General features: G+C 40.1%; 1 protein-coding gene across 3 annotated transcripts in view; it reads right to left on the reverse strand.

Moving 5' to 3' along the window:
- Nucleotides 1–337: 337 nt before the first annotated feature.
- The window catches only part of LOC130102432 (gastrula zinc finger protein XlCGF8.2DB-like), a 221,028-nt gene continuing 196,533 nt past the window's right edge, over nucleotides 338–24,832 (reverse strand). Inside the window, exons 1-3 of one of the 3 annotated variants that reach the window (XM_056268458.1) lie at nucleotides 16,612–16,668; nucleotides 15,818–15,950; nucleotides 338–1,490 (exon numbers count right to left, since the gene is read on the reverse strand). In XM_056268458.1, the coding sequence (XP_056124433.1) occupies nucleotides 496–1,490; nucleotides 15,818–15,902 (1,080 nt within the window). In that variant the 5' untranslated portion in view covers nucleotides 15,903–15,950; nucleotides 16,612–16,668 and the 3' untranslated portion in view covers nucleotides 338–495. Of the gene's footprint in view, nucleotides 1,491–15,817; nucleotides 15,951–16,611; nucleotides 16,669–19,959; nucleotides 19,973–22,448; nucleotides 23,399–24,832 lie in introns of those variants that run through there. The other 2 variants (XM_056268460.1, XM_056268459.1) reach the window with 2 other exon arrangements.

Here is a 24,832-nt window from a genome sequence, read left to right on the forward strand (position 1 = left end):
AGGACCTGTATTATGGCGAACCTGTATGACTTTGAACGGTGAACACGAACATTTTATTTACTGCAGCCATCATTACTAAGCGTGAACCACTGACAGTGAATGAAATGAAGCGAACGTACAGGCCATAGTGTGACATGCGTAAACCAATGGTGTAAACAATCATAGATGACACCACGGGTTTTAATTTTTTTTTTTAAAAGAACATAGCCTACGTAGAAAGTGTGTAGCCTAGGCCTAGGCAATTTTATTTACAATACTTACTAAAGTATAATTAATATTATTTTATTGCATTTGTATTAGTTGTTTGAAGAGTTAAAAAAAAATAAAAAAATCGGTCTGTCTTAATGCAAGTTTATAACCGGCAAGTCGATCGGACTAAAATGGTAAAGATAAATAAATAATTGGATCGGTCCTAAATTGACAGGGTTGGTCAGGTTACGGCAAACAAGAATATTTTTAAGGATGGCCTGAATGATAATGTGAAACCTAATATTTTCAACTGTTGTAAAGCTTTTCTCCAGTGTGAATTCTCATGTGGGTATTAAGGTTGTGTTTTTGAGTGAAACTCTTTCCACACTGTTGGCATGTGAAAGGCTTTTCTCCAGTGTGAACTCTCATGTGGTCTTTAAGACTTTGTTTTTGAGTGAAACTCTTTCCACACTCTTGGCAGGTAAAAGGACTCTCTCCAGTGTGAATTCTCATGTGGACATTAAGGTTTTGTTTTTGATTGAAACTCTTTCCACACTGTTGGCAGGTGAAAGGACTCTCTCCAGTGTGAAGTTTCATGTGGACATTAAGGTTGTGTTTTTGATTGAAACTCTTTCCACACTGTTGGCAGGTGAAAGGCTTTTCTCCAGTGTGAACTCTCATGTGGTCTTTAAGACTTTGTTTTTGATAGAAACTCTTTCCACACTGTTGGCAGGTGAAAGGACTCTCTCCAGTGTGAATTCTCATGTGGACATTAAGGTTTTGTTTTTGATTGAAACTCTTTCCACACTGTTGGCAGGTGAAAGGACTCTCTCCAGTGTGAAGTTTCATGTGGACATTAAGGTTTTGTTTTTGATTGAAACGCTTTCCACACTGTTGACAGGTGAAAGGACTCTCTCCAGTGTGAATTCTCATGTGGACATTAAGGCTTTGTTTTTGATTGAAACGCTTTCCACACTGTTGACAGGTGAAAGGACTCTCTCCAGTGTGAATTTTCATGTGGGCTTCAAGGCTTTGCATTTGGGTGAAACTCTTTCCACACTGTTGGCATGTGAAAGGCTTCTCTCCAGTGTGAACTACCATGTGGGATTCAAGGCTTCGTTTTTGACTGAAACTTTTTCCACATTCCAGGCAAGTGAAATAACTGTTAGGTTTGGTCTTCTGGGCTCTTTTTTGTGAGTGAGTCTTTTCCATCTTTGTCAATTTCTCTCCAGTCTTGAAATCATGATGTTCATCTTCCATATTATTCAGTTCTTGACTCTCCTCTTTCAGCAGCATTAAGTCTAAAGCGAAAAAAGACAAATACAAGTTAACACCAGTTTAATGGCAACACACAGCTGACAACCTTACAGCTTAACTAATTGATGATTAACTGGGAAAGTGTTTGCATGCATTTACAATAATTCACAAACATTGTGGCAGCAAACTCTCCCGGATGGGACTCAGTAGCCTGTTTTGCGCATACACTTTAGCTGGTGGTTAATGACAGTTTTAATGTGTTTGTGCATCAGGTTATTATTACAGCTGGGCAGCTGGGCAGCTTGTCAGGCACTTCAACCACAGCACCCCAACATTCAAGGCACTGGAGGCGAAACAAGAACAAATGCAATTTACGAAACTCCAGCTCATTAAATTATGCAAAACAAGTGAAACTCAGCATGTGAGGTGTTTGGAAGACTTCTTGTCTTGCCTGACCGAACGGTTACAAAGCTGCAAGAAGCCAGGGGTCTGTTCTTAGTACGTCGCTAAATACATCCGAGATCAGATGGCACATCCAAGATGATATCATCGTGCTAATCATGTTAAATAGCTTCTTTAAACACACCTATTGTTTATGATAGGTATCGCTGGATTTAGTTATCTGAGATAACTGCGTAACTGTGCGTTCATGTGTTGGTTTAAAATGGTGAGCAGCCAATTGCTGATTAATATTTCTATCAATACATATCCCATGGCCAAAGAGTGCGCAGAGTTTTTCTCCGAGCAGAGCAGAGCAAGAGCTTATAGTCGAAGTATATGCGGAATTTGAAAGTTTAATTAAAACGTCAGGGAACACCTCAAAGTGTGCATAGGCCATGAGAGAGGGCTAGCAAAAAGCAGCAGAAAAGTAATGCCTAAGTGGTGGCCATGTTAAATGATGTTAAATGTTTCTATCACTTATTACAATATATTTGTTTGTATTTTAATAATTTCATAGTTCCTTTATTCATTTTTAATGTCAGAGCCACCACCCACTAACATTGGAACAAGTAAACTACAAGCATATTCCACAAAATGGTAATCTTTACCATTAGACTTGGCCTCTTTTAAAAAGCAATGATGTGCGTTTCTGATTATAACAGCAACCAAGAAAAAGGCTGGACAAAAGGTGGTGGTCCTGCACTCCTACGTTACTCCCTGGCAGAAGAGCTGGCCCTTGGGTTGAATGTGAAGGGCATCCCTGGGTTCAGCTCTTCCAGGAGCCAGGCCCGGGATTGGGGACCAAAGCAATTGCCTGGGCTCTGCCAGGCTCAGCCCCAAAGAGTGACGTGGGACCGCCCTCCTGTGGGCTCACCACCTGCTGGAGGGATCGTAGAGGCCGAGAGGCCAAGCGCTCGGGGGTGGACTCGTCCATCACCCAAGCTGAAATTACAGAGGTAGTTAAAAAGCTCCTCGTGGCAAGGCACCGGGGGTGGATGAGATCCGCCCTGAGAACCTCAAATCTCTGGATTTTCTGGGGCTGTCTTGGCTACGCCAGGGTACTAGAGAGGAGAATTCGGCCGATAGTAAATAGGGGTGGGGGGAAAAAAATCGATTCTTAGATGCATCGCGATGCAGACGTGTATATATAATATAACGTAATATTGACGGAACGCAAAAGACGGAACTCTGAAGCGCGGAAGTGCAGTGCCCGAACCGTCTGTGGCGTGCACATAACAAAAAGAGATGCAATGGCTGAGCACAAAATTCAAACACCCTCCTCGCTAAAACCTGACGTGTGGACATATTTTGGCTTCTATGAAGTTCAAGGGGGAAAGGAGCTGGACAAGAGCCACACTATTTGTAAGCTGTGTAGAAATAAACTAAAATATTTCGGAAACACTACAAACATGAGAAGCCATATGACACTTTTCCACCCAGAGGAGGAAAAGCACTCGGCTGTACCGTTTGTTGCTGCCAAACAGAGGACCATCGAGCAAAACAACATTGTCAAAGCTTCCATCCGGCTCGGAAAGGGCAAAGCGCATTACACAATCAATCGCAACTTTTATTGCCAAGGATTTGCGTCCATATTCAGTTGTTGAGAACCAGTGCCCGGTTGCATAAAGCACCTTAAGTGTAATTTTCCCTTAAGTTCACCCTTATGTTTCCGTTAAACCTAAGGCTGTTGCAGAAAAAAAACCTTAAGTGTTTCTTTAAGTGAAACGTCAAAAAAACTTAGAATTTCCCTTAAATGCTGTTTTTTCACTCAAGTGATCCCTTAAAAAGTGTTAAGTGTTGCATAAAACCTCTTAACGGTCATTTCCGTTTGGAAATCGTAACCATAAGAGTAACGCGGACAAAAATAAGACGACATGGCTGAATTTATGTAACCAGCTGAAGATCATTATGTGCCAAGAAGAATTTTTAGGAATAGGGAGAACCCTTTGGACCAACTTACCGATGAAAAATTGTTGCAAGAATACCGATTTGATCGACGCACAATATTTGACATCGCTAACAAACTAGACGCTGTCTGTCTGTCATTACATGCGACTCGCATGTAGACTATCACAATGTTAAGTCAGTACGTGCACGGAGAGTGTGTGGCCGACCCGTGAAGAAAAAAATTCACAGGAGAACGAGCTGATTCTGTGTTTTAAAAGGAATCTTGACAGAAGAAAACAGGTATGCTATGGAAATATACTCAGCTGTATTTCGAGACATAGAGCCAGAAGTGCATTCACAAAACCTAAACAAATGCCAAAGCAGGAGACGGTGAACAACAAAAACTGGTCCGCCACTTTCAGAGCTAAAGCGGTGTTGCGTGATAGCGTCACTGGACTGACACGTGATATGCCATCATGTTAGTGTTTTGCGTATCTATGGCAACAACAGACTTTTATAATGTGAATCCAGGATCGCTGTCGTGAAACACTTAAATGTTTCCCTTACCTAAGAGAACCGTTTAAGAGATTATGTGCAACACCCTTAAATTATTCTCTTAGGTAAGGGGAAATCGCCCCTTAAGTCAAGTCAAGTCAAGTCAAATATATTTATATAGCGCTTTTCACAATATAGATTGTATCAAAGCTGCTTCACAGTATCAATCAAAACAACTTAACAGTGTTTGTTTATTACTGTAAAAAGAGATCCAAGTTTGGTAGAGCTGATCAGTGGTATGATTGGTCATTTAATTTGAATATCCCCAACTGAGCAAGCCAAAGGCAACAGTGGCAAGGAACCGAAAAACTCCATCAAGTGACCCCATGGTGTCCTAAAACTCCATCAGATGACCCAATGGAGAAAAAAAACCTTGGGAGAACCCAGGCTCAGTCGGGGCCAGTTCTCCTCTGGCGTTTATGAATTAGAGGCCGAATTTACAGTAACTGTAAGATAAAAAATGTATATGAATGCCTGGCTAAATAGATGCGTCTTTAGTCTAGTTTTAAACTGGGAGAACGAGTCTGAGCAACGAACAATATCAGGAAGGCTATTCCAGAGATTCGGAGCTAAATGTGAAAATGCCCTCCCTCCTTTGGTGGATCTGGATATCCTAGGAATGACCAGAAGCCTCGAATTTAGTGATCTCAAAGAGCCCGATGGATTATAGGCAGTGTTGGGGAAAGTTACTTTTAAAAGTAATGCATTACAATATTTAGTTACTCCCAAAAAAAGTAACTAATTGCGTTACTTAGTTACTTTTTATGGAAAGTAATGTGTTACGTTACGTTTGCATTTCTTTTTCTTACCTGGCTGAGGCTTGATCTCTTTCAGGTCTTACAGGTGTTTTTTCGACTGAGAAGTTATTGTACTAGTGTTTAAAGCAGTAATATATTCAACAACAGCCTATATAAGCACCTTGATGTTCTTTTAAAAAACACATATATATTGAATAATAATATAGAATAATATTATATTCGGAGAACTTCCTGATCCCAGAGCTATGCATGCTATATAAAATATCAATACACATGACAGATTATGGAAAGTAATGTGTTTTTTACTTTTGTGCTTTTTGTGTGGGTAGACTATATAAAGTGAATTCACTATCCATTGTAATAATAAGGAGTGTAATACTAGCAAATTGCCATTATGAAATAAGTTATATTAGGGTAAAAGACATATCTCAAACATTTAAAATGTTTTATTAAAGGTGCTCTAAGCGATGTCACGCGTTTTTTAGGCCAAAACATTTTTTGTCACATACAGCAAACATCTCCTCACTATCCGCTGGCTGCCTGTCCCCTGAACACACTGTAAAGAAACGCGATCTCTGTAGACAGCCCAGGCTCCACAAACAGCAACAAAAACAAACTGCGGCGACCCGCTCCACGAAACATAACAAACTGTTCCAGCCAATGACCGACAAGAAGGGTTTGGGGGTGTGGTTTGGGGGGTTAGTGTGCGGATGAGGAGGAGGGAGGGTCTAGCTAGCCTCCGTTTTGTTTGACAATAGTTCGAACGTCAACAAGAAGTGATGTCACCCAGGATCGCTTAGAGAACCTTTAACTTATTAGAGGATAATAAGATGATACTTGAACAAACAACATCACCAATTAAACAGATATGTCAGCTTTCTATTAAGTGTCCTCAAAACAAAATTATTTTATGCACAAAGTCAGATCACTTCTGCAATACAATGCAAAAAAAAAAGTATTGTCAATGTCTGCAGGCGATTGCAGCTTTTTTGCGATGCAGAGTAGCAGGATCTATCCAGTGTACTGTAATATTCTGAGCAGTCCATAGATCTGCAGTGGTTGAAACATATTCCAAATCGGCAAAAGTTTTCTTTAGTTCGGTCTCCATTTCCATATATGCATTGTCCAAAAAGCTACGATCGGGCAGCACGGCTCCCAGCCTTTTCCCTGTCACAGAGATTTTGCTGATGATATTTCTAAATGTGGGCGCCTCCACAATGGACAGCGGCTGCATCTCCTCAACAGTAAAAGCAGCAACCAATTTGTTGAGTTCAGTGGAACTAATTGTTTTAGCTGGTGATGATGATGATGATGATGATGATGAACTGAAATCAAGCTTTTGTTGTTTAGCTTGAGGCGGGGTGCAGGTATCATTCGGCGGCGCTCTCTCTTCCAACTCTGCAGTGCTGTGCTTTGCGTGCAGATGTTTTATTTTTTTATTTGATGTGGTGTTTTTTGCAGTTGACAAGAGCTTTTCACCAACACATAGTTTACACTTAACGATTATTCCCTTCTCCTTTTCTTCGACGATTTCAAAATAATGAGCATACTTCCATCGCAGTAATGTAATCTGGCCTGCCATCTCCGTTTCTGACTAGCGTTTGTTCCAGCGCAGGGCGCACACGTGTTCTACGTCACTACGTTCATTTTAATATAGTAGCCTACCTTTTTTTTTTTTTTTATGCAAGTTAATTAAACTGAAAAGTAACTCGCATTAATTTTATTAAAAAGTAACTCAAATATTAATGTGTAAATTTATAAAGTAATGCATTACTTTACTCGTTACTCCAGAAAAGTCATATTATTACGTAACGCACGTTACCCCCAACACTGATTATAGGGCGATAGAAGATCCGTTAAATAGACTGGAGCTAAACCATTTAGAGCTTTATAAGTCAAAAGCAATACCTTGTAATTAATACGGAGCTTTATAGGTAACCAATGAAGTGATGATAGAATCGGTGTTATATGGTCATATTTTCTTGATCTAGTAAGAACTCTAGCGATTGCATTTTGGACTAACTGTAGCTTGTTTATTGAAGATGCAGGACAACCGGCTAATAAAGCATTACAGTAATCTAGTCTCGAGGTCATGAATGCATGAACTAACTTTTCTGCATCAGAGACTGATAGCATATTACGTAGCTTAGCAATGTTTCTAAGGTGGAAAAAGGCTGTTTTTGTAACATATGAAATATGCTTTTCAAAAGACAGGTTGCAGTCTAATGTAACACCCAGGTCTTTTACCTATCATACTTAAGGGAAAAACTTGAGGTGCTTTATGCAACCGGGCACAGGACTTTCGCGCTATGTTGCACACTTTGGAGCCGAGATACAACGTCCCATCTCGGAGATATTTTACAGACACAGCGATCCCCACACTCTACAACAAGACCAAAACCGAAATCATGGAATCACTGAAGAAAGCGGGTAGGATAGCTGAAAACATGTGATGCGTGGACATCCATTGCCACAGAATCTTATGTCACCGTAATTGCGCATTTTATTACAGATGAGTGGCAGCTAGCGTCTCATGTGCTCCAGACAAGAGTAGTGAATGAGAGCCACACGGGTGCAAATATGGCTGAGCTGTTAAAAAAGGAATGTAGCAGAGGAATGGCAGATCACTAAAAGAGATTTAGTTTTAGTTACTGATAACGCATCCAACATGGCAGTTGCTGCTGAACTGTTTAATTTCCTACACGTGAAGTGCTATCCCCACACGCTAAACCTGGCCTCTCAGCGGGTGCTCAAGTTGCCCACTGTGTCAAGGCTACTAGGCAGGGTGAGACGCAATACTAGGTATTTTCACCGCAGTACCACTGCAAAACACCAGCTTGAAGAGAAGCCGATTCTACTTGGTCTGCCGAAACACAAGCTGAAAACAGATGTGAGTACCAGGTGGAATAGTGCGAATGAGATGGTTGACAGGTTTCTGGAGCAACAGCCTGCAGTCTCTGCTGCCTTTCTGTCTCCTCAGGTAAGTAGAGGAGAGTCTGACATCTGCACAGCTCAGTGAAGCAGACATCTCAAATGCAGAGGATATTATCAAGGCCCTAAAGCCAATGAACGATGCAACTATTCTCAAGTCAGAGGAGAGCAGCCCCACCATCTGTTTTATTGCTCCTTTGCAAGCTCAACTCATCCAGGACACGTAGGACAGTATTGGAGAGTCAACAATGGTCCGGGAGATAAAGCAAGCCATCAGTGGGGACCTCAGCAAGAGATACAAAAGCGAGCAAGAGAGAAACACTCCTTTCACAGCTTCTGCTCTGGACCCGCGATTCAAGGGCCTGCCTTTTCTTTCTGAGGAGGAGAGAGGGGAGATGTATGGAAGAGTGATTGCTGAGGCTGCATCACTAGAGGTAATTCTGCTTTTTTTATTCATGTAAAATGTTACTCTGGGCTTATGACTTATGATTTAATTATTATTATTATTATAATAACAAAATAATTCTGTAATAATACAATGTTTTTATATTGCATAGAACAAGTACATTTGTGTTTTGACAATTTTGTTCGGATTGAAGATAATGATTTAAAAATGTAAGGCTTTTGTGTTTACCTGTTCTTCTCATTGTGTTAACCTACAGCAAGAGGTGAGAGTTCTGCTAGAGAATCTGCTGGGGCAGACCATTACTGATGCTAGAGTCCAGCAGCAGCCCATGTCTGCTTATACCAGAGCTGAGGAAGAAGTTACCAAGTACCGTAGTGATGGAGCACTACGGTACTTGGTAACTTCTTCGAGGACCCTCTTAGCTGGTGGAGTAAGAATCAGATGATGTTTCCTCTGATTTCCAAGTTGGCCAAAAGATACTTGTGTATTCCTGGCACCAGTGTCTCTGCAGAGAGAGTCTTTTCTACGGCAGGAGATATAGTAACAGCACAGCGGAGCACACTTGCATCTGAACATGTAGACCAGCTCCTGTTCTTAAATAAGAACTTGCACATTTGATTTAGCTAAGCACATTTGCACTTCCACACATTTGCACAATTTCATTGTGGCCTATTTTGCTACTGCAAAATGTTTATTTTTATTTTTTGAAAGATTATATTGCACATAACAGGAGGATGTTTGTTTGAAGTCCATTTTATGTTTTTGCAATGTTAATAAAATATTATTTTCGTTAATACTTTATGGGTCATTACTTGGTACTTTTAAAGCAACGTATTTATAGTCACACACACACACACACACAAAAATAGATTCAGATAATCGATAAATCGCTTTAGCATCGAATCGCAGCCCTCTGAATCGTAATCGAATCGTGAGGTGCCTAGAGATTCCCACCCCTAATAGCAAACCTTGGATTCAGGAGGAACAGTGTGGTTTTCGTCCTGGTCGTGGAACACTGGACCAGCTCTATACCCTCTCCAGGGTGCTGGAGGCAGGGGTGCCGCCAGAAATTCTGGGCCCTATGGAAACCAAAATTTCTGGGCCCCCTACATTTTTTACAGATAAAATTTAACCCAATAAACATGCCCAGTACACTTTCAAAAAAATACTTAGCACATTGCATAGTTAAAATGTCTAAAGATGAGTACAAAGCCTACAAAAACAAGAAAAAAATATAGAAATATGTACTTCTTTACATAAAAGGGAGAACATTTATTATCTCAATTGCAATTGCAAGCACAACAGAACATAATGTACACAAATTGACATACTTTACATGAACAAGCTTTAGCTGGGTCAAACTGCTGAATCAGGAAACATCAGCTCTAACCCATAATTAAATCAGTCCAGGAATAAAACTAGCTAGCCCAAAAGGGCTCAAAATCAAGACACACCAGGAGTAATGCCAGGCCTAAACCAGTCCAGGACTAAACAAGTACTGAAACAGACATCAACTGTTTGTTATCCAGGTCTAACAAGTTTGTTATCCAGGTCTAACAAAGTTATGTTCAACATCACTTTATAATGGCCCAGCGGCGTGCCTTTCTGCTGGCAAAATCATGCATCAAATCATCAAAGTTCAGCTTTCTTGCCAGTTTGCTTTCAATGGATAGTATGGCAAGGTGACAAAGTCTATCTTGCAACATAGCAGACCTCAGATAATTTTTGATCAGTTTCAGCTTACTAAATGCTCTCTCGCCGCCAGCAACGGTCACAGGCAGTGTGCAAAATATTCGCAAAACTATGCAGACTTGCCCAAAAATACTCTGCAGCTGCATCTTGTAAATGCTGTTGAGCAGATCAATTGGTGACAGACACCCTGGGAAAGTGGCCCTATATACAGAGTTGAGGTGTCTGACTTCATCTTCAAATTCACAAGTCAGATCAGTGTTGTATTTTGAAATCAATGGCTGACATACAGAATGGATTTGATCATCACGTAACTGACCCATTTTTACAACTACAGAAAACTGATCCAAGATCTCAGCTGTTGTGGCAAACCTGGTATTAAGTCACTGATTATGTGGTCCATCATGGGAAGAAACACAGTGTTTCTGAATATGGTGTCTGCACTGTGCTCCCTTGCTCCCTCTACCTCTGTCTCATCGTGAAACCGTTTTCTTTTCCTCTGGCGGCTGAATCCTGACCTGAATAGAGGGTTAATGCTCATCTGTTGGGCAACAAGTGATGCTTCAGAAAAGAAACTCTCCCATTCATCCCTCAGATGTTGCATCTCCTCCTGCAAAGCTCTGATATTTTCTGCCTCTGTCTCAAGAGTTAATTTCCCTGACTGGAGAATAACATTCCTTTTGTCAATGGCTTGCAGAACTTTGACCCAAACAGTCAACAGAAAAACATATCAAAAGTTTCAAAATACTTTTTTAGGCCGCTGGCTTCAGACCGAGCCTCTGGTGTCAGACTGCAGTTGAGAGGATGGCATCAAGAGCTGCTAGGACACTGGGCAGGTGCTTGGCTATAGGTTGAACAGCCTTAACCCTTGCACTCCACCGAGTGTTTGACAGACGATGTAAAGTGCAACCCGTTTTTGCCTTATAGATGGCCCATCGCTCTGGGCTGGCACTAACAAGTGCATAAAGGCGATTGACAAAGCCAAAAAAGTTGGTAACCTCTGGACTTGATTGAGCTGCATGCACACCAACAAGGTTCAGAGTATGAGACGCACAAGGGGAAAAAGTAGCCAGCTTATTCTTTTTTAATAATTGGGCTTGAACCCCCGTGATTTTTCCAGACATGTTTGCCCCATTATCATAGCCTTGGCCCCTGCAGTCATTCAGATCTATGCCATGACTGTTAAGCACATTTACAATCATGTCTGCAATCTCACTTCCTGTTTTTTTGTGAAAATCTTTAAACTCCAAAAACCTTTCAACAGCCTCCCTTTTCTTGTTTTCTTGATCAAAACCTACATATCGTAAGAGTAATACATTTTGCTCTGTATGTGAAATATCAGGAGTAGCATCGCAAATGACTGAATAATAGACTGATTCCTCCCTTTCCTTAAGAATACTACTTAACACTCGTTTTCCACATAACTCAATAAATTCGTTCTGAATATCTGAGCTTAAATAGTGTGTCAATCTTGTTCCTGTTTTTTTGTCTCTGACTTTTTGTAGATGTTCGTTGAGTAGTGGGTCATAATGGGACAGGAGCTCAAGGGTGCCCAAGAAGTTGCCATTATGAATGTCCCCCAAGTCTTTTGTTTTCCCCCTAAAGGGTAAATTTCAAGCGGCCAAGAACAAGGTTACATCTAGTATCCTCTTCAGAATAGCTCTATTTTTGTCTATTTCTGTTTGTATGAGCTTCTTCAGCTGGTTGTCTATTCCCCCAGGGACAGCTGCCATTACAGATGGTTGTAAGGTTTTCCATTTTAAGTAGCACTCCCTGTGTGCTTTGCTGCTTTCGTGGTTAGGGAATTTATCACACATTCGACGCCATGTTATGTCTTTGATTTTATAACCATGTTGACTGCTTTGTGCGCTCATACAAGGTTTCTTTAGCTCATGACCAAATAATACACAAGGAATACAAAATAGTGCATTTGTGCTTTGGCTGTAAATGACCCAGTCTCTCTTAATCTTTTCCCTGCAATTTCCTGACTTTGTGAACTTGAGGTATTTGGGGAAGGCTTTACCTTTTGAATCATGTGGCATTTCTTGTTCTTTATCTTTAGAAGAAGCTATTTTTTCCACAATTTTTTCTCTGTCTGCATTGCTAATTTTTGCTGGCCACAAACCAGGATCATTTGACACAACAGTCTCTTCTTTTAAACTCTCTATATTTTAAATTCAACTATAGTAGTCGGTAGACATTTGGTCCTTACTCACTCGCACTCTCTCACTTGCTCTCTTGTATTCTTTCATTTTTAGCCCGGAATAAACACGGTGGAGTACCTCCATGAGGCCAAGGCATGCAAGCCATACCCCCACATCCTGACGCTAGGAAATGATCAGAGTGCATTTCAGGCCTTTGCCATAATAGCTGGACAGGCCCTGGAACAAGAAGCACTGCTTCAGGCCATTGATGTCTGCTTTAAGGCATTCTTTGTCTTTGACATTAAATACCCGAAGCAGTGTGAACATTTGTGGGAATTCATACAGACTGTAATATATGAAATGTCAGGAGGGGAGTCTAAAAGGGTCAAGTTTATTAGATTAAGTAGAGCTAATGGCTCCCGTTGACTGTTGGCCTGTTAAAGGTGCTCTAAGCGATGTCGGGTGACGTCACTTCTTGTTGACATTTAAAGTATTGTCAAACAAAACGGAGGCTAGCTAGACCCTCCCTCCTCATCCGCACACTAACCCCCAAACCCTTCTTGTCAGTTATTGGCTGGAACAGTTTGTTATGTTTCGTGGTGCGGGTTGGCCCAGTTTGTTTCTGTTGCCGTTTGTGAAGCCTGGGTTGTCTGCAGAGAGTGTGTTCAGGGGACAGGCAGCTAGCGGATAGTGAGGAGATGTTTGCTGTATGTGACAAAAAATGTTTTGGCCTAAAAAACGCGTGGCATCGCTAAGAGCAGGGTTTCTCAACCTTTTGCCTACTGCGACCCACTTTTCTTTTGTATGTCAGTCATATGACCCACTAAATAAATCAATAACTGAAATGCCTCTTTAGATCTAGGCTACACCGTAGGCCTATATGCTTATGATAATTAATGATAATCACGAAAACCCACAAACATTTTCATTAATTAGGCAGACTATGAGGCAAACTGATTTTTTTACTCCCGTTAATGTGATAACCTACTTGAGACTGCCGGTCTAAAATGATCATATCCAGACGCGGTGGAATTTGGAAAAGTGTGACTCGTAGTGTCGCACACAAATAACTGTTGTCAGCCTATTCCTGCTTTTTGTTTTCGTTGCAGTCACTGTTGAAAATCCCAAGGTAGTGCTAAATGGGAAGAGAAACTTCGTTGCACAATCTGCGAGTTGTGGATATTCATTTCTGGTTTGAATCCAAGGAATGAAAATAGCCTACGATTTGTTGGAGGATCGGCTACGTTTATATGCACAACTTTTGTTTCAATCAGACTGAATTCATTCCGATTGATGAATCTGAATGTAGTGTTTACATGAACGCTAAACGTGATCGGGTTAATGTGCGCGTTTATATGTCACAAGATTCAAATCGAATTATATTTTTTTGACATGCGCACACTGCACGAATATACAGAGTTTCCCGCTGTTTGCGCATACTAACTATTCTCTTACATTGGTTCTTTATTTGTTTTAAACAGCAGACTTAATATTTATCCATTGCTGGTCATAATTTGGAGACAATGAGCATATGAACCGTTGTGCCGCTGCTTATTTATCACGCAGTAAAAATGCCCAGCACCCAAAACCAGCCGTCTGTGAATGAGAGTCTGAAACAAGGACTGGTGGGACGTTGTCCTGCTCCACTTCACAGACGCGGAGTGAAAGGAGAATTTAAGAATGATGGTAGCCTACGCTCATTTACTCAAAAGGAAGAACAGCTCATTCAGCGCGTCATACATCATTATGCTATGCGCAGTCCTTTCAGTTTCGGTTTTCAATCCGATCAAGTGTTTACATGTCCTCCCAGTTGGATTAGAAAAGGAATAAACCACCCCTTTCAATCCAATTGAAATTTTATTCGGATCGAGCTCAATCGGATCGATTAAAGCCTAGTTCACACTACATGATTTTAAAACGTCGGGTTGAACTGTGCAGTTCACACTACATGACTTGCTCTCTGTGAAATCAGGAGTGTTCAAGTTGTTGAGCTGTTCACACCACACGACACAACGTGATTGATACGCAACAGGGGGTAACGCACTACACGAGTTGACAACAACTCTGTCACCCAACGATTCTATCTTGTCTACAAACCACGTTTTGTCTCGAAAAATCACGCGATAAAACGAACCGGAAATGACGCGAAACAGCATGCGCGCCAATACCCAGCGAAGAAGAACACAACACGCGAACATGCCTTGCTCTGATTGGTTGTAGCTCATGACATCACGTGAGCTTGAGTCGTGCGACAGCTCTGGATATCTAGCATGCTAGATATTTTTCTGGGCTCGGCGAGGCGTCTGCGAGGCGTCTGCGAGCGTCTTTGATGCGTTGTTGGCTCTTTCATACTAACAGATTGGCGAGCGTTCATCGCCCGCTAATCCCCCGCGATTTGCACGCGATAACACCCTGATCTGTCGGCGAGCTCAACGATTTGCAAATCGGGCTTAAAATCATGTAGTGTGAACTAGGCTTAAGGTGTTTACATGAAGGCTTTTTAGTCCGATTGAACCGTCAATGCGTTTAACGGATTATTTGGATTTGGTTGCATGTAACGTAGCCTGTTGCAATGAGCCTTTTGTGAAGCCCACTTATTGGCTGTGCCGGTTAACACAGAGAAAGTCTCGCGACCCCCTATAGAACGAACAACGACCCACTAGTGGGTCGCGACCCACTGGTTGAGAAACACTGGCTTAGAGCACCTTTAAATGTTCAGCCAGTTCATTCATAATTAAATGTTTTCCTACTTAAGTGATATGAACTGCACCAGTTCCACTATATTGTTGATATTAAAGTAATAAAATATTTTGTTTCACAGGTTCCCTTGTTGTTTTGTTTTTGTAATGTTTAAGTGTTTATTGCATAATATATGCATACATCTAGCATCTATTCTGTTCTAGGTTTGTAGTTTAACAGTTTTATAGCTATGGGTAGTCTATTGCCATTTATTTTCTTCAGTTGTACTGTAATGTGCTAGAATAAATCTGGCATATGGGTTAATTTGACCCAGCATTTGGGTATCCTATATAACAAATATGTAGTTGAATGAACCCAGAATTGTAATTAATTTGACCCAGCATTTGGGTAGAATATTTAACTCATCAGTTGGGTTAAAAATTACCAACCCATCTTGCTAGGTCAAATTAACTACTGTTGGTCTGGTGCAATATTGATCCAGCGGTTGGGTTATAAAACAACCCAAGTTGGGTTATTTTTAACCCATCATTTTTAAGTGTGTATGATTTCCTTTCTTCGGATCAACACAGAGATTTATAATCCATATTATAAATATTATATTATAACAATCCATGTTATAACACAGAGATAAATAATCCATCTAGTCCATAAACTGCAAATGTACCGGTCCACTTAAATTCATGCGGAAACACTTTATTTCCAATTGTCTGGTCATGTGATCTCAACAAACATGTCTATCCACACGAGAAGACCCGCTCCATGTTAAATAAAACCGCTTTAATTATGACACTCATATGACATTCTTCAGAAATATCATTCATTTCTGTAGATCATTTTAATAAGGACCGAATGAAACTAACCTGTTTGTTCCTCGGTATCTTCATGTTTCACGCTGAACACTTCTTCAATCTTTATGTCTTCACTCTCCTGTTTAATCAACGCCATCTTTATAATAGTGTCACGTGGATTTCAGATGTTTCTCCAGGAGTTTTCCTGTGTGTTTGGACAATTTGTCATGTTTAAGATGAGAATAATTAACAGAAAGAGAAATAGATCCACAGTAAATCTCTGTGTGTCTCAATCAGCTGTAGTTCAGTAGTTCAGCGCACTGGTGAGGGAGTCAGTCAGAGAGAGAGTTCATGGACTCAAATCACTCAAAACAAGCACACAAAATAATAAAATAAATTATACAGACACTTCATATTTAATGATTTGTACATTTTTACAGATTACATTGTCATGAAACCATTTACGATTTGTTCATAAAATGTATAATTATTAATAATTTTGTTTTCGTCTTATTTTTACACTGTTTTGAGCGGCAGGATTCGTCAGCGCGCGGTGATTCAAGCGCTTCGAATCAGTGAATCATTTGGCAAAGCATTAGATTCAATTGACTCTATCGAAAAGCTCCGTTTCTCCATCACCACTTTCCAAAACCTGAATTCGTGTTTACGATAAACTAATAAACGATATAGTGCGCGAAATGAGCCGTTACTGTTACTTTTCTGTTATGTGAACACGCTTTACTCGCAAAAAAACCCCTGAATATTGTTACATTAAGCATATTACAAAGATAAATAATACATGGTCACAAACCTCTTCAAAACTATCAAATCGAAGTGTATCGATTTAAATGCGCAAAACCACAAACATTTCTTCAGTCTAATCACAACAGTTGCAGGAGCACGGCGCAGCTTTATGATGTCATATCGACAGACCAAAATAAAAGTCCTGTGCAATCTGCTGTCCAATATCCAGTCCACAGAGGTGCAAAGGTGCAATAGTTAGTCAACTAATTAGTGAATTTGGGTGGCTGAGTTCATGGGTGGAATAAACATCTGGCAGGACTTTTACTTTCTGACCCCTGGACTTTACACCTCTGGTCTGGAAATATATAATAGATGTCATGGGAATTCATGGTGAAATATATATTTTAATACATGTTGTTCAATTATGTGATGAAAAAGATTAATAATCACTAATAACTTGTTAAAAAGATTGTATGAGTTCTTAAAGCACAGTTAATATGTGTCAGCATTGAAATGCATTTATCATCCACAAAAATCAGTAGAAGATAGCTAAAATAAAATAAAAAGCAATACAAAGTTAAGGTTAATACTAATGCTAAAAAGTATTGACAAAAATCCATTATTCTGCATGTCACCTGGTCGTTGTGGTTCCCTGTGTTTGTCTTTTCTGGTGTTCTATATTCAGTGTTGGGAGTAACCCGTTACAAAAGTAATGCATTACAGTAACGTATTACTTTTCGCTGTAAGGCAGTAGTGTAAGGCATTGCTAATCAATTTTCAGTAATATTTTACTCGGTACATGTTCAGTAATGCTTGCGTCGTTACAATACACTTTTAGCCCAAAATTTAATTGTTAAAAAAATAAAATAAAAAAATAAACATGCACGACATTAACAAATGAAAATGCAAGTAAGATATTACCTGTTCGTGGTCAGTCAATAGCCGCATGTGGTGTCCAAGTTTGTAAATAAAGACTAAATGACAGCTTCTGATTTGTATAGGGAGATTTGAATCTCCCTCTTGCTGGTGTCCTTTGTATTGTGTGACATAGTCCAGTGAAGGTTTAGGTCAGGTTTTACAGGAGTGATTTCGGCCTCTGTGCTCGCGCTGGCCACTGGAAAAGTGGCTAATGTGTTAAGATGGCAGAAGAAGACAGTACATTCAAGAGATGGACGTATGCGCATTACTTCCAGTTTGTCAGAGATAAGGACAAGAAGAACGGAATAACGGATTTTTGTCTAAAAACAAAAGAACTATCGACGTCGCGAAATGGCACTAGCAATTTAAAAAAATATCTCGAACGGTGCCATGCGACCACTCCACTTACTGAAAAGAGAAAAAAAAAACTATTTTTAACTATTAGCCTGGATTGCCCACAGTCATTATGCCACATCATATCACCTTCTACAGGATGTAAAATGCTTTGTATTTTGTCATTTTAGAATGTTATTAAGTTCTACTTCTGTAGTTATTTTGGTGAAAGTAACTCAAAAGTAATAAAGGAGTAATGTAACGCATTACAATTCTGAGACAGTAATATTGTAAGGTAAATAATTAATTTTAAATAACAGTAACAAGTAATCTATAATGTATTACAGTTTGGAAGTAACTTGCACAACACTGTCTATAATACACATCTTTATCTTTGTCTGTGACAGATGTCCATCCTGTTAAGCATTTACAAATGATTTTAAAAAGTCAGCAATAAATAAAGTGTCAATGAAAATGTATTGAAGTGTCAATACTTAAAAAGTTTTTCTTTAAAAACAGTAAGTAGAATTACATAATACAAATACATATTTGTTAAAAAAAAAAAGGTCTTTTGCCTTAAAAAAGGTTTCATTTGATTGATAAAACTTGTTATTGTATAATAATAAAATGTTAGTTTATGAAATAGTTTATTATACTTTGTTTTGTCTTTTATTTAGACAGAATCTCACATATTAGTTGTGCTCAGTGTTGTGCAAGTTACTTCCAAACTGTAATACATTATAGATTACTTGTTACTGTTATTTAAAATTAATTATTTACCTTACAATATTACTGTCTCAGAATTGTAATGCGTTACATTACTCCTGTATTACTTTTGAGTTACTTTCACCAAAATAACTACAGAAGTAGAACTTAATAACATTCTAAAATGACAAAATACAGAGCATTTTACATCCTGCAGAAGGTGATATGATGTGGCATAATGACTGTGGGCAATCCAGGCTACTAATAGTTAAAAAGTTGTTTTTTTTTCTCTTCTCAAGCCCCGTTCACACTACACGCGACCAAGCGACGCGATACCATTCATTTCAATGGTGAGCGGGCGACTTCCGGCAACACGCGCGACAGCGACCGTTTGCGACTAGATGGGGCGTGTCTAGCGACGCGACAAAGTTGAGAAATTTTTAACTTTATGCAAATGAAGAGCGATTTTCGCGAGCGACAACCAATAGGAGTGGAGCGCACGTGATCCTTCTCCTCAGCCCCTGGGCCTGCAGTGATGGATGGCAAGAAAGCTGATTCGCTGTCTTTTGGATGTCATACTAGTCAACCAGTAGTGGGAACGCCCACTAGCGACCTCATCGCCAGCGCCTGGCGACTTGCAGCGACAAAGTCGCGTGTAGTGTGAACGGGGCTTCAGTAAGTGGAGTGGTCGCATGGCACCGTCCAAGATATTTTTTTAAATTGCTAGTGCCATTTCGCGACGTCGATAGTTCTTTTGTTTTTAGACACTTAAGCAAAATGCACCTGGACACGAACTGCTGTAAAGCCAAAACAATCTATGTTACTTTAATTTCCTATTGTAACTGTAAAGCAGCAGCTTTACAGTTTGAAACAATCTATATTGTTAAAAGCGCTTTATAAATCGCCAAGCAACTCCCCAGATCTTACCCTATAGAGAACTTGAGGTAAATCCTCATAAGGCAAGTGGACAAGCAGAAGCCCAGAAATTGTGATGAACTCCAAGCACTAATAAGGCAAGAGTGGGTCGTCATTAGTCAAGATTTGGCCCAAAAGCTGATATCCAGCATGCCAGACTGAATTACAGAGGTTATGAAGAAGAGTCAACACTGTACATATTGACTCTTTTCATAGTTTTTGCTAATAAAAGCCATTAAAAGTTATAGAATACTCAACATTATTTCCCCGTATACCATAGAAACGTGAAAAATATAATCTGTAATTTTAATCTAAAAGTAAAATGTGTGAAACACATTTGTCACTGCCAATATATTGGCCACAGCTGTAGTGCACACAATTCATCAGGTACTAGTGGAATACAACAGAAACTAAAGAGGATATTTAAATGGAAGTAACAGAGTTGTAATCTTTCAGAGAGTAAGAGCAAAGACGAGGAAACATGAAGGACATGAACATCCAGATAAACAATACACTGGAAGTCTCAAATTGTTCATGAAGAGTCTTTCTTCTGTCTTACTCGTACAGTTTTACAGGGTAATACAATGGAGAGACCAGACGCTGACTGTGTGTCTGTGCTGGGGTGATATAGTGTTCGTGATGAAGGGATAAAGGGAAATAGGTAAGCTTGAGAACTCTGGTAAGTGTGAGTGACGTATAGCTGGGAGCGTCAGGAGTGTAATCTTGACAATAATGTTCTTGGACGCACAGTGGGACACAATGAAGTTGAATTACATGAAGAACAATGCCCAACTGGCCCTAGAGAGGGTTCAACCATTTGGTGTTGTGAAGGTATTCTAGGACTTAGGTTCTCACTAGCACCTCCAGGCAGTGACGCAACACTTGATAGCAAGGAGCTCACAGTCACCAATGTCGTAGTTCTGCTCTGCTGGGAAGAGCTTTGTGAAGTAGGCGCATAGATGGTGCGTGGACAGATTCCTCTTCTGCGGAGACAACACTGCTCCAATGCCTGAGGTGGCGATATCCACTTCCACCACAAAGGGGAGGTAGGGGTGGCATGAATGATGATAGGTATTGTTGGTGGATTGCAGTGGTTTCCTGCTACATTTTTCGTTCTAGATGGAGAGGCGGCAGCATCCCTTCCCCAAGATTATAGCAAACATTGCGTTTTTTATCTTTTTGCTCTCTGGATGAATTTTGCAATGGGCAAATACTACTTGGAAGTAGTCCTCATCATGCAATTAGCAGTGAGGCAGGATCAGTGGTGAAGCACCTGCAGCTCTAACAAACTTCCAGATGTCACCAGATGAGCCCCTACAGTAGCCATATTCAAGTCCAGATTGAAGACATTATCAATGCATTCTCTCACTAACAATTAAGCAAATAATGTGGTGTAATGTTCTTATTTCATTCAGTTTTTGAAATTTTATGTTGTGGCGAGCAGGATGAGGCCGAGGGGCGTGAGAGAACGGCGCGAGGCCGGTGGCGTGAGTGATAATGAATGACACCTGTGAGACGCACCGGTCTCGCATCTCTCACGGAGGAGCGGAAGCATAAAGGATGAGCGACGACAGTGAAGATCGAGAGAGGAACAGGCCTGATTTTAATGTTGTGTTTTGTTTCTGTTTTGTGTGGCCAGCAGTCGTCCGCGAGGGGCTGCTGGCATACTTTCATTTTTGTATTTGTTTATTTATTTATTTATTAAAATGGTTGAATGTTCGCCGGTTCCCGCCTCCTTCTTCCCATAACATCTGAACCCTGTTACATTGGTGCCGAAACCCGGGAAGGAAGAAGGAGGTGGGAACTGGCGAACATTCAACCATTTTAATAAATAAACAAATACAAAAATTAAAGTATGCCAGCAGCATACATTTTCAAGATTCAAATGTAAAAAAAGTACAATTTTGGTCATGGTGATTACGTAGGTATGAATTTAAACAAATTTGCAAATCGTGACATCACTTACATGGGTTACATTCTTATATAGCTTTAAATATGCTGTACTGTCAGAAAAGTAAACAAAAATATATATCATATGAAAATATATATTTAATTTCAATGGTTACTGGTTACTAGGTTATACTGTTTTACTTGCATCCACCGCTGGGTATCAATGCAACCTACAAACCAGAGACCAGTTATGTTGCTTTCTAGGGTTGTCACTTTTCTGAAAAAATCCTGTTAGATTTGTGACATAAGTGTTCATTGAATCGATTGTAAAATCGATTTTCCATGTCTAGAGACGTTTCCATTTTCAGCGCCAAATATAGGCAAATCCACGGACAGCTAGCAGGCATTATGACGTAAAGAGGGCGCTTGAGACTCACACAAGTCAGCCATATTTCTGAGGATTTATTGGCGTAAAGTTTTGTGCACAATGACAAACAGAAGTGCAAAATTCTCGAAAGACATTAAGCAGAGTGGAGTGCCATAACATCAATGAAAAACATCCTTCAGGTGAGTCGACACGGTCACCATTAGACTAGAGGGGAGAAGGGATGGGAAAAGATCTGGGCACAGTGTTTCCAGAACATCATGCCAAGTTAAAGCGGTGTTGAGATGTTTTAATGCATTTTTTAGATGTATTATGGCAAACCTGTATGACTTTGAACGGTGAACACAAACATTTTATTTACTGCAGCCATCATTACTAATCGTGAACCACTGACAGTGAATGAAATGAAGCGAACGTACAGGCCATAGTGTGACATGCGTAAACCAACGGTGTAAACAATCATAGATGACACCACGGGTTTTAATTTTAAAAAAAGAACGTAGCCTACGTAGAAAGTATGCAGCCTAGGCAATTTTATTTACAATACTAAAGTATAATTAATATTATTTTATTGCATTTGTATTAGTTGTTTAAAGAGTAAAAAAAATAAAAAATCAGTCTGTCTTAACGCAAGTTTACAACCGGCAAGTCGATCGGACTAAAAGGGTTAAAAAAATAATAATAATAATTGGGTCGGTCCTAAATTGGTCGTGTTACGGCAAACAAGAATATGTTTAAGGATGGCCTGAATGATAATGTGAAACCTAATATTTTCAACTAAAGCTTTTCTCCAGTGTGAACTCTCATGTGGACATTAAAGTTGTATTTTTTAGTGAAACTCTTTCCACACTGTTGGCAGGTGAAAGGACACTCTCCAGTGTGAAGTTTCATGTGGTCTTTAAGCCTTTGTTTTTGATTGAAACTCTTTGCACACTGTTGGCATGTGAAAGGCTTTTCTCCAGTGTGAATTCTCATGTGTGAATTAAGTGTGATTTTATGTGTAAAACTCTGTTCACAATGAGAGCAAGTATAAGGCTTTTCTCCAGTGTGAATTCTCATGTGGACATTAAGGTTGTATTTTTGAGTGAAACTCTTTCCACACTGTTGACAGTTGAAAGGACTCTCTCCAGTGTGAAGTTTAATGTGGTCTTTAAGCCTTTGTTTTTGATAGAAACTCTTTCCACACTGTTGGCAGGTGAAAGGACTCTCTCCAGTGTGGATTCTCATGTGGACATTAAGGTTTTGTTTTTGATTGAAACTCTTTCCACACTGTTGGCAGGTGAAAGGACTCTCTCCAGTGTGAATTCTCATGTGGACATTAAGGTTTTGTTTTCGATTGAAACTCTTTCCACACTGTTGGCAGGTGAAAGGCTTCTCTCCAGTGTGAATTCTCACGTGGGAATTAAGGATGTGTTTATGAGCAAAACTCTGTTCACAATGAGAGCAAGTATAAGGCTTTTCTCCAGTGTGAATTTTCATGTGGGCTTCGAGGCTTTGCATTTGAGTAAAACTCTTTCCACACTGTTGGCATGTGAAAGGCTTCTCTCCAGTGTGAACTACCATGTGGGACTTAAGGCTTCGTTTTTGACTGAAACTTTTTCCACATTCCAGGCAAGTGAAATAACTGTTAGGTTTGGTCTTCTGGGCTCTTTTTTGTGAGTGAGTCTTTTCCATCTTTGTTGATTTCTCTCCAGTCTTGAAATCATGATGTTCATATTCCATATTATTCAGTTCTTGACTCTCCTCTTTCAGCGGCATTAAGTCTAAAGCGAAAAAAGACAAATACAAGTTAACACCAGTTTAATGGCAACACACAGCTGACAACCTCAAGGCTTAACTAATTGATGACTAGCTGGGAAAGTGTTTGCATGCGTTTACGATAGGGGTGTGACGGTTATTATATAACCGTGAGACCGACGGTTATAGTTGAACACCGTCATTAGAACTCTATAACCGCCAAAACAGTTATAATATTTTTTACAAACATTTTTTATCATAGAGAATGTTTAAATACTAATATCAGCTTACGAGGGAAACAGAGGTGGAGTTAGTGGTGCCTCGGACTCCCAAGTTCGGAGGCACTACTGCTGGAGATGATTCGGGAGAGGTCTGTGCCCCTTTACCGATCAGAGCGCGCACTGACACGGAGCGCGCGGTTTATACTAACCGCTGACACGGTTTATACTCAACGCGTCCGCACGAGCGTGAAGCTGCGCGCGGCAAAAATGACGCGTTGGGTGCGCAAGACCGGCTAGACCGGCAAGACCCCATTTCGCTTGGCGGTGTGCACGGCTTTTTTTGTAAAAGCGCGCGCGTGCCGCATCCGAGGATGAACGACTTCAAGCCGAATCTGCCCGAGCATGTACATCTCACCCACAGCACCCCAACATGCAAGGCACTTGAGGCAAAACAAGAACAAATACAATTTACGAAACTCCAGCTCATTAAATTATGCAAAACAAGATGAAACTCAGCACGTGAGGTGTTTGGAAGACTTCTTGTTCTGTCTGACCAAACGGTTACAAAGCTGCAAGAAGCCAGGGGTCCGTTCTTAGTACGTCGCTAAATACATCCGAGATCAGATGGCACATCCAAGATGATATCATCGTGCTAATCATGATCTGGTTAAATAGCTTCTTCAAACACACCTATTGTTTATGATTAGTATCGCTGGATTTAGTTATCTGAGATAACTGTGCGTTCATGCGTTGGTTTAAAATGGGATATGTATTGATAGAAATATTAATCAGCAACGTTGCTATTGGCTGCTCACCATTGCCAAAGAGTGCGCAGAGTTTTTCTCTGAGCAGAGCAGAGCAAGAGCTAATAGTCGAAGTACAGGTCCTTCTCAAAAAATTAGCATATTGTGATAAAGTTCATTATTTTCCATAATGTAATGATACAAATGAAACTTTCATATATTTTAGATTCATTGCACACCAACTGGAAATATTTCAGTTCTTTTATTGTTTTAATACTGAGGATTTTGGCATACATCTCAAAAAATTAGCATATCATGAAAAGGGTCTCTAAACGAGCTATTTACCTAATCCTTTGAATCAACTAATAAACTCTAAACACCTGCAAAAGATTCCCCAGCCTGTTTCATTACTCAAAACCGCAATCATGGGTAAGACGGCCGACCTGACTGCTGTCCAGAAGGCCATCATTGACACCCTCAAGCAAGAGGGTAAGAC

This window comes from Rhinichthys klamathensis, unplaced genomic scaffold, assembly GCF_029890125.1.
Source record: "Rhinichthys klamathensis goyatoka isolate OS25496 unplaced genomic scaffold, OSU_Roscu_1.1 h1tg000272l_1, whole genome shotgun sequence".
Taxonomy (NCBI): Eukaryota; Metazoa; Chordata; class Actinopteri; order Cypriniformes; family Leuciscidae; genus Rhinichthys; species Rhinichthys klamathensis.